The sequence below is a fragment of the Vipera ursinii genome, assembly GCF_947247035.1.
Source record: "Vipera ursinii genome assembly, chromosome: 1".
Classification (NCBI taxonomy): domain Eukaryota; kingdom Metazoa; phylum Chordata; class Lepidosauria; order Squamata; family Viperidae; genus Vipera; species Vipera ursinii.
In genome coordinates this window covers 51405214-51416414 of record NC_139512.1, presented here as the reverse complement: position 1 = coordinate 51416414, position 11201 = coordinate 51405214, and the positions used below count along the sequence as shown (strand labels likewise).

At 41.3% G+C, this 11201-nt stretch overlaps 1 protein-coding gene across 1 annotated transcript in view; it reads left to right on the top strand.

Moving 5' to 3' along the window:
• The first annotated feature begins 2763 nt into the window (after window positions 1-2763).
• The window catches only part of BATF (basic leucine zipper ATF-like transcription factor), an 11908-nt gene continuing 3470 nt past the window's right edge, over window positions 2764-11201 (top strand). Inside the window, exons 1-2 of the mRNA XM_083348394.1 lie at window positions 2764-3085; window positions 5474-5578. Coding sequence (XP_083204520.1) covers window positions 3020-3085; window positions 5474-5578 — 171 coding nt within the window. The 5' untranslated portion in view covers window positions 2764-3019. The remainder of the gene's footprint in view (window positions 3086-5473; window positions 5579-11201) is intronic.

Genomic DNA, 11201 nt, shown 5'->3' with positions numbered 1-11201 from the left:
TGCAATGCTCTCTACATGGGGCTTCCCTTGAAGACCACTCGGAGGCTTCAGCTGGTACAGAATGCAGCCGCGAGAGTTGTCTTGGGAGTTTCCCGGTACTCCCATGTTACACCTTTGCTCCGCGAGCTGCATTGGTTGCCAGTTGTCTTCTGGGTGAGATTCAAGGTTTTGGTAATGGTTTTTAAGGCCCTGCATGGCATGGGTCCGGAGTACCTCGGGGACCACCTGCTGCCGGCGTCAACTTCCCTCCGCCCTGTGCGTTCCCACAGAGAGGGCCTCCTCAGGGTGCCTCCGGTCACCCGGAGGCTGGTGTCGGCTGGTGGCCCCCAGGGGGAGAGCCTTCTCTGTGGGCGCTCCGGCTTTATGGAATCAGCTGCTGGTCGAGCTCCGGATGGCACCTGACCTTCGCTCCTTCCGACGCGGCCTGAAGACCCATTTATTTGTACAAGCCGGCCTGGCCTGATGGGGATATGTTGGGGTTTTAATGGGGATTTTTAATGGGGATTTTTATATTGTATATTGTTACCGACTGTTTTAACTGGGCTATTATTTAATTCTTTTTTAATTTTTGTATCTCGTATTTTTTATGTATGCCTTGTTCACCGCCCTGAGTCCTTCGGGAGAAGGGCAGTATACAAATACAATAAAACTAAACTAAACTAAACTAAACTTGCTTTACTTATCACATATGGCATATATAGGCCTTTACTCTTGCCCTGGTCACCTCAAGACTGAATGTTTACAATGGGCTTTAAATAGGACTGTCCTTAAAGACCCTCCAGAAGCTACAGCTGGTGCAAAATGCAGTGGTGAAGGAATAATGAGTACCTCCCAATATGCCTATGTGACATCACGGTTACTCCATTAGTTGGAAGGGGGGTTCCAGATATAATTCAAGGTGCTGGTCTTTATCTAGACAGTGAAACCCTTTATGGCATAGGGCTTGGAAACCTAATTATTACAGGTATTACATTTTTAGTCTGGGCTGCCCATGAGCTTGTTGTTTTAAACTGCTTTTATTCTGTATTTATATTTGTAATACAAATTGGGACTGGGTGGCTATAATACATTTAAAATAAGGACAATAGGGATAAAAATGCCAAATCTAGTTTAAAATCCATCTGTGTGGCCAACTTTAATATAAAATCAGGATGGCACAGAGAATCAGAACAGATATAATAGAGGCAAAATCAGGAATCAGCAAGCGGCAGCAAATTTCATGTTAATATAAATGGGTGCATACAGCAGTTTGATTCAACATTGGAGAAAGGTCCAAATCTTCAGTGCAGTTCAATACAATTAATTCTGAAAATATTGGGTGGTGGGGGGTGGGGAAGGCAGGAATGGTGGGAGGAAGAGTGTTGAATAAGGATACTTTTTCTTCCCCACCGGCACAGTAACAATGCAGGGTCATTCACACATGCTGCTTCTCCGACTTGGTGCTTTGCATACCTGTTAAACTGTGCCTCCCACTATTTGAAGCTGGCATGTCCAATGGTTATGACAGCTGGGAAAACAGGAACAGCGATTCAATTCAATCTAAGGCACCATGTTTTTGTGCAATTTGCTGAACTGGCATATATGGTAATAATCTCAAACTTGAACTTTAGTTGACCAACAGTCCTGGTTATTTTTAAAGCAAACATTGTGATCTATAATTTTTAATTAAGATTCTGTATGCTATATAAAGGGATGCAGTGGCTCAGTGGGTTAGGACACTGAGCTTGTCGATCAGAAGGAAGGCAGTTTGGTGGGTCGAATCCCGAGTGCCGCGTAACAGAGTGAGCGCCTGTTACTCGTCCCAGCTTCTGCCAACCTAGCAGTTTGAAAGCACGTAAAACTGCAAGTAGAAAAATAGGGACCACTACGGTGGGAAGGTAACAGCGTTCCGTGCGCCTTTGGCGTCTAGTCATGCCGGCCACATGACCACGGAGTCGTCCTCGGACAAGCGCTGGCTCTTCGGTTTTGAAACAGAGATGAGCACCGGCCCCTAGAGTCGGAAACGACTAGCACGCATGTGCAGGGGAACCTTTACCTTTACCTTATGCTATATAAAACACATATTTAGAAGCAAGGAGATCTTGAATATGGGAGAACTTTCCACCAATGTATCTGGAAGAGACAAGGCCAACTAGCTAAGGTAGTTAGCTCATATGAATCTTCTTATGTTAATTGCTTTCCAGACCTCCAATAATAAGGCCATTTTAAATATTGTTTCTCTTTTTCCAATGGATCTATTTCAGGCTACTGTAGTCATTTGGGAATTCTCAGGTTCTTATCAACTTAAAGGGAAGGATATTTAAAGTTCCAATTATTTGGAGGGAAAAATTCAAAATTTGAATTTCTGATACCCAATAATTACAGGACTGAATGGCAAAGCAGGTTCTTCCATAGCTGAAAATATGCATTAGAAAAAAGATCTTTTTTGCAACACTACTCAATGCTGTATTTTAGTCTCTTGGAGTTTTTATTGTCAGTTCTATCAATTCTATGCAAAATATACGAACGGAGCTATTTTTCTCTCTTAAGCATGCGTAAATTCCCCACCTTTACAGCAACCTGGTTATTTCTCTGATCCTCTCATGTTTGTCACGCAGCTGAAACCAATCTCTCTCTCTCTCTCTCTCCCCCCCACTTCCCCCGACGTTATTCGAGTTCTTTCTCTTTAACACCACTTGATTTTCCCAGAGTCGATTTTCTTTAAAAAAAAAAATTCTGTAACATTTCGTCTCAAAGTTTCCGCCCACGTGACTTTCAGTTAAGTCCCTTGAGGCTTCCGAGAACCCACATCAGCTAAAGGGGGACGAAGAGCCGCGCGAGATGCGTTGCTTTTAAGGCCAAGGGACGTAGCTGCTGACAGGCGCGGTGGAAGAAAGGGGAGAAAAGTGCCCGAACGGCTCGGAGGACGGGGGAAAGAGAAGGAGAGGCAGAGTCCAGTTTAAAGGAAAAGGCGGCCTAAGACCGCGAAGGCCTGAAGTAAGAAGGAAAGGGAGTCGGCAGGCAGGGGGTGCTGTGAGCCATGCCCCATAGCTCTGACAGCAGTGACTCCAGCAGCTTCAGCCAGTCCTCTTCGTCCAGCAAACAGGTACGGTGGGACCACTTTCTGACAATTCAATGATAGGCTTAATGTCAGTTTATTTCGAGCAAGGCTCCATTACCCAGGAGCAATTTAGTGGAATTCAACAGGTTTGAAGTTTGCCGAGGCATAAAAATCAAGCGATGAAGAACTAGAAAGAGTACAGAGAAGAGCAACAAAGATGATTGGGGGACTGGAGGCTAAAACATATAGGGAACGGTTGCTGGAATTGGGTATGTCTAGTTTAACGAAGAGAAGGGTGAGGGGTGACATGATAGCAGTGTTCCAATATCTCAGGGGCTGCCACAAAGAAGAGGGAGTCAAGCTATTCTCCAAAGCACCTGAAAGCAGGACAAGAAGCAACGGATGGAAACTAGTCAAGGAGAAAAGCAACCTAGAACTAAGGAGAAACTTCCTGACAGTTAGAACAATTAACCAGTGGAACAACCTGCCTCCAGAAGTGGTGAATGCTCCAACACTGGAAGTTTTTAAGAAGAGACTGGCCAGCCATTTGTCTGAAATGGTATAGGGTTTCCTGCCTCAGCAGGGGGTTGGACTAGATGACCTCCAAGGTCCCTTCCAACTTATTATTATTATTATTCCCCAACTGCCTGTCTCCCCTTTGAATCAAATTGACCCCTCTGATTCAGGGGAAGTTAAAGAGGGACTACAGTTCCCAGATTACCAGCCACCTAGACTATCAGCTGCAATTCTGGGAACTGTGATTGGGGAAGGCTGGTCTAATGGCTGGGTGGTTTGCATTAGAATTGTTTTCTTTTATCACCCTCCTCTTCAAAATTATCCTATGTAATGAGGAAAGTTCGGGGTGATCCAGTTTTTCTGCAAAGCGCTAGGGGCTGCTTGGTACATTAAAAGGTATTAAGGTTGGGCATTTTGTCTACTGAGAGATGTAACACATTTTCCAACATTAAAATATCAGCGTTGTGCCATTTTAGGAATGGGACCCTACACTTGAAAAAAAACACTTCAGCTGTGTGCAAAATGCTTTCAGGTTTATGTATAAAAGAAGGAGGAAGAACATTCTAGAGAATACACTGCTAGATGTTAGCAATGAGAGAGAATGAAATTACATTACCGTAAGGATTTTCTAAAAAACGGTTTGAATAGAAATTTTGGATGACTATATTACCTCAAACCCAATGCAATGTAGTGAAAGGTTTCACTGAGTTAAGTGGAGCTTACTGTCAACTAAGACGATACACATGCATACCCATGATGCTATTCTTAAGCAATGTTACACAGAGTGCAGAGAAAAGTAAGAAATGGAAAGTTTATTTATTTATTTATTTATTATATTTTTATACCGCCCTTCTCCCGAAGGACTCAGGGCGGTGTACAGGGCAATAAATATAAAAACAGGATAAGTTAAAGAGATTAAAGGCAAAAAGATAAGGATAGATAATAAACATGAAAAGCTAATACTAGTTTATACAAACATTACTATGCTTTTCAATATTCTTGCAAACTCTCATTGATTCATCAGGTCCATATACTGCTTTCTCTCTTGCTTTTTGCTCTGCGGCAGGGGTAGGCAACCTCGGCTCAGGAATTCTGGGAGTTGAAGTCCATGAGTCATAAAAGAGCCGAGGTTGCCTACCCTTGCTCTACGGTATTCATTTCTCTCTCTTCAGGGATCTCAAGTTCCATTCACCAGGACTTTCTTGGACTGTTCATTCATTCATTCAGCACCTTATCTTTTCTTGTTTTACTTGCACACATTTCTTATATACCCCTTTCCTACTGCATTCAGTTTACTTTTGTGTTTCTCTTAACACACCCAATTTTTACTTTCGTAAACAAAAAGGCAGAAGCACATTTTTATTTGTAGCTATTTTTGCTCACCCCAAAATATTTATTTACAACAGACCATGTGCTAATTCCTTTCTATATGCATTTGCAAATCTTAAAATTTCTCCAATTTCCCCAATTTTTTAAAAAAACATTCTATTAGAGTACTATATAGAAATTGATCTACTTGCTTTAGGGTTTTTTTAAACTATTTATAATTTATACTTATTCTATTTTCCCTATCAAACACAACTAATTTGATACAGTTCAGTTTCAGTTCATATTACACTTTATAGTCTATTGGCTGCAACGATTTGGGTTTACTAGCAAGAGCATAACCCCATTTGCATACAAAAGTACATATAAAGAATACATTCACATCTCCACCAGCACACCACTAAAAATCATCAGACTTTCTTTCACTGATTATGTGCCATCAGGTCAGTTGAAATCTTAGCAATCGTATACCTAGAGTTTCTCCAGAAACTCCTTTCTGGTCTTTAAGATCTTTCATTGGTTCACACAACCATCCTATATTCCTGGTCCGTTTCAGAGGCAATAGTTTGGAAAAGTATATTTGCATTTCAGGACTCTTCTGATGAAATGAGGAAAGTACAAAGAAGAGAAAAGAATCGCATCGCAGCTCAGAAGAGTCGGCAGAGACAGACACAGAAAGCAGATCACCTGCACTTGGTAAATACTTCTGTCATTTTCAACTGGATTTCTGGGATATATTACTCATTATTAATATTAGTAACTCCATTTAAATCTTGCCTTTCTAGCCAGAAAGCACACAATGCACAATGTAATATAATGAAATATAATGTAAGGTATGATATATGATATGATATGATGTAATAGTCTGACTTAGGCCTGTAGCAATAATTTAAAGAACTGCTTGACCTATAAAACTGAAACAGCAGTAGCTTTTCCAACACTTTGCATGGCTGCATTGAGGCAACCCTAAGATCTCATGAGTAGCACTTGGAGATTGTATCAACTGCTCAGAGTCTTTGGGAATGGGTAATGTACAATAAAGGAAATATATATACAAAATGTGGTGGATAAAATTGCTAAATTTTGATGATATGGTAGGGGGGTTAGGAATAGTTTTAAGTCTGGAAATGATAAATTTCCCTCCCTGGAATTTCACATTCCCATCTTTAAAATACCCAAATGCCAAAAATGGCCATTTAGGTTTTGTTTCAATCTTACATTTTATTTATAATTCAAAATATGTATTTATTTATTCTCGGGTATTTTATCTCTTGGTAATATTTAGAGGGAATCCAGCAGACAAATCACTAAATTGTTAACTTTAGAATAGTTGTTTCTTTAGCATTTTTGCTACTTGAGTCTCTCAGGAAGCCAGAGTAAACATAGAGTAGTGCATGCCTCTCATCCCTGAGTTTCTGGAGATGACATAAAAACTGAATTCTGTTGCCTAGTTTGTATAAATAACAATTGGATTATCAGTTTTTTGGCTGATCACTTCAAGAATTAAATGAACATTGTGAGTGTGTGCAACCATCTTTGTATTAAAAAAACATTCCTCTTTGCACACAGAAAACACGATCTCACGGGAAGGTTCTCCATCTTGTCCTCTCTTACCGTTGAGTATGCTCTGAGAAAGCATTTGTTCATACGGCCCTTCGCAAAAACTGTGAAGTGATTTACTCAAGAATGGTTTTAACCTGTCATACGCTTGCATTTAACTGAACCCAGCTTACAAACTCACCTAGCAGCAAAGTTTTACTGGTTTATAGATAATTTCAGTTTTTGTGCTTTCCCTTTAAAGGGGGGGGCAGGGGATAATTGCTGAGGTTTACCACATGTGATGTAGCCTTTATCTGAGAGCTGTGAGCTTGCTGGAAAATTTGATCTAAATGAATAACAACTGCAAACATCTCTCTTGCACACCAAGGAGCATCTTCACACACAAAGGCCTCAAATTCAGAGGTGGCCATTTGGGGACAGAGATGTGTCATAGCCCTGGCCATCTTACTCTCTAAAAGCTGGCTTGCTTTTGAGTGAGGCCTTGTGAAGAGCAGCCGTGATTTCAACTGATGAATTTGTACACTGCACTGCCTCTTTCCCTGCAGCTGCTGAAAGATGCGAGCAAGACTTTCCTTCTTGTTCAGTGTCAGGTTTCCTGTGTCAGGTGGTTTTGCCAAGCAGTAATGGCAGTTACTGACCCCCTCCTGTTCCCCAGGCTTTTGCTCTCAGGGGTCAGGATGTATGTGGCTTAGGTTGAGGAAATACAAGTGCCTGATGCGGGCTTGGTGAGAGGCAGCAGGAACGCACAGTGCAGGATATGTTGCTGTCATTTCTCATAAATTGCTGGTTGGGGCAGAATGCGGCCAAGCACAGAAATGTCACCCGCTGACAACTAGGTCTGCTTTCTTTCTTGGGTTTGCCCAAGACTGAGTTTACAAGAAAAACATCAATCTGGAAACTCTGCAAAGGTGTTATTATAGAAAAACACCACCAACTCAACACCCTTTGCCCATTCTCAGATTTTGATACTGTTTCTTATATACTACGGTTGGAAATTGGATTTAAAATACAGGCAGGTTAACCAGACTAATGGTTGTATGGTAGCAAGAGGGAAGATTTGTGGTTTGGACCATAATAAATTTGGTATAAGGTAGGGGAAATTCTGCCCTTTATAGCATCTGTTTCTTTCTTCGGACCTGAGGAGAGGTACACACAGCCAATCCTGGATAACTGTGGAAAAAGCTAAGCAGAATCAGATCTGGTTAGTGTTTGAATGGGACAGCACCAGATGATCCCAGGACTGTAGTCTAGACTCTAGACCAGCATTTCTCAACTTGAACTATTTGAAGATGGATGGACTTTAAACTCCCAGAATTCCCCAGCCAACATGCTTGAGCTGAAGCCCACCTTTTTAAAGGTGCCAAGGTTGAGAATCGCTGATCTAGACCAAAAACTAAAAAAAAAAATAATTAAAAAAGGAAGAGGTAGTAGCAAGCCTCTTCTGTATTATTTCTAAAGAAACTTAAAGGGGATGTCCAGAAAGTCACCAGGATGTGTTGAGGGAGTCTTTATTTATTACCTTTTTGCAGTGTAACAAATGGTGGTGTTGGTTACTTATTCAGAGTTCTTTGTTTGCATTGAGGTTTGAAACACCCGTCAGTCAGTAAATCAAGTAAGGTGAGAATGCCGAAAGTGTCTGCAACAATTCCAGGGACTCTGAAATTTTCTCTCCATGTTATCTATTAGCCCTGTTCATACACCTGCTCCCCCTGCTTCATAATTTCATTTCTCCCTGTTCATACAACTCCCTGATGTGTTGTTGCTTTCCCCGCTTGGTGCCTGTCACACCTCAAGCTGTTTGCTCCGCACACTCTCTAGTGTGCTTTTGGCTACTCTCCTTGACCTTTTCCTATTACCCCCACTCCACCCTCTGCCCCCTGTTCCCAAATTGCCCCTGGGCAAAGCTCATCACTGCTTTCTCAGTTCTCCTGGGCACATTTGCTCTTGCTCATTTGTATTACTTGTTTTTGAGTGTTTATGTCAGTGCTGTTATGCTTAAACGTTTCTGAGCATATGTATTCATTTTCCGTTTTTACCTTACATTTATTAACATGCACCCCCCCCCCCTTCAGGAAACCACCCATCCTATATAAGCTTGTAAAAATGCAAGTATGGCTTCCAAGCCACAAAACCTAATGCACCATTAACATAAGGGCTTTGTCATGTTCATATGCTCTGTTCTTGAAAACAAGCTTTGGACTGCTTCATGGTTACCTGCTTGTTCCATTTATCTATGATTATCAGGAAATTAATTAAAAGTATATGAAACAGCAAAAATGAATTCTCGATAGCTGATGAAAGATGTAATCTATCTTCATTTTCATTTTCCCTGATGTCCTTATGGTGAAGCAACATTGCCCACCATTTCCCACTACATGAGATATTCACTTAAAGGCCTAAGTAGCAATTCCCTTGAAAAATAAAATGTCTTTAGGATTGTAGTACTGACACCTACCACTGTGACACCTTCTGAGAAGAAAAAATTCTTATATGGCTCGTCCTCTCCTCATCTTAAATGCTGGTTCAGGGAACAGAGGTCAACAGTGTTGTTCTACTGGATTTACTTTGCTTTGCAGGAAGCGTGACAATGAATAATGTTACGGTACTAATGTAGGTCAATCTGGAAGAGAGTCAAGTTACTTCTAGGCTGGCTACTTGTATATTATTGGCAAGGAGGAAACTTATCACCAAAAAAAGCAAGGCAAGCAGGCGTAGATTTGCATAAACTGCATATGCTTGTCCAAATGCAATAGATATATATTCATTAGAAATGAAATAAACCTCACCATCTTCATGAGCACTACAGCTAGTCCTCGATTTACAACTATTCCTTTAGCAACTGTTCAGAGTTACAATGGCACTGAAAAAAGTGATTTAAGACAGGTTCTTGCCCTGATGATTGTTGCAGCATCCCCACAGACACATGACAAAATTTGAGTGCTTGGCAACAGGCACTGATTGCAGTTCCTGAGATCATGTGATTGCCATTTGCGACCTTCTCAGCCATCTTCCAACCATCAAAGTAATGGGGGTGGGGGAGAGAGAGACTGGATTTTACTTAACAATTGTGATTTATTTAATTGCACTAATTTGTTTAACAATTGTGGCAAAAAAGTCACAAAATTGGGCCTAACTCACTTAACAATCATCTTGCTTAGCAATGGAAATTCTAGTCCCGATTGTGGTTGTAAATCTAGGACTGCCTGTATGGCCAAATGACAGGGCTTTGTATATTCAGTCAATTTCTGATGCTTTGCATAGATGGGTGGCTTGAACTTCAGGGGCCCAGTTCTCCTTTTTTATATTCTTTAGATTGGATTTGGATCAGAGTGAATTTTAGTCTGTAAAAAGAGGGCACTGGAAAAAGGATTTTTTGAAAGTGTTTATTACTAAATAAATAATTTAGCAATACATCATTTATTATTGTGTAAGCGTGTCACACATCTGCATTGTTTTGCTATTAGCTAATAATCCCTTAGATCAGGAAGCCGCGCCCACCCCATTGCCGGCAATGGCAAAACCGTCCCGATACGTTGCACGACGTCATGTGACATCGTGAGTTTGACATGTCTGCCTTAGATGTTTCCTAATATTTACTGGTGTGTCATCTATTGAACGTTTGTCCTTATCTCACTTGCAGTTTAACAGCAATATTAGAGAACACTCAGACAGCCCCATTTCATAATGTAAATGGTCTAGTAATAGTAACAGCGTGTTGATGGAGAGCAAGAGGAATCGATGTAGTGAGATTGAGATTGCCCATTCTGCAAGAATCATTTGGGAGGCTAGTGGGGCGTACGGAAGGAAGTTGGCAGAATGGAGTGTCACTGAGGTGGTGGGGCAAATGAGGTAGAGTAGGCTGTCCTTAGGGAAGAGGAATTGGAAATCTCAAACTGCTCCCCACTACTAATATCCTAACCTCTTCCAAGGTACTACATAACAGTCCCTGGTTTTCAGGCCCTAACTAAATGCCTGGTCTTCCCCTAGTGTGCCCTCCCCCCATTTACAACTTGATTATGGATGACAGCAAAGACTAGGATATATCATTGAAACCTGGATGGAGGATGATTTTCATGGGGATATGCCCATCTGGGTTTCAGGTGTTGCAACAGGCATGACTTTTGACATGTGAGCAAGAGTGGCTCTGATCATCTGGGAAATTGAACAGAGAATCAGATCTTCTCTCTTATGTATAATTGGTACAGAGCCTTGGCTGTGAGCCTGAGCTTGAGGGACATGTTGGGGGTTATCTGCCTACTGCATAGCAGCATCCCTGACTGAGCTGAAGGACTCCAGTTTATTTCCCCAGGATGGAAGGCAGCTTGTACATTTTTGTCCACTATGACAAACAAATACTTATACAAGCGACAATGGACTTGACCCATGCAGGAGACTACATCATAAAAGCGATGGTGGGGGGACATATCTTTAACATTTTGTTTATTTATCATTTTATATACTCATAGTCAGATTATGCTCTAATTTCTATAGAATTTTACTATGCCACAACCCTTCATGGGAAAGAAGGGCCTATTCAATCAGTCTGTGGCCCAGGCACATGATGGATCCCATGTGCTACCATGTGGCACTTGGGAAGTTTCTGGAAATGAAAGCATTCTATAGAGTGCTTGGTTGACCCCAAGGATAGATGATTGACAGCACTGTTCCCTGCCGGTTAAAAAAATTTTTTGGATTGCTAACAAAGAATTAAAGGGAGACTGATATGCATTTCAAACTTATTTGTTCTCATCAGTCAGCC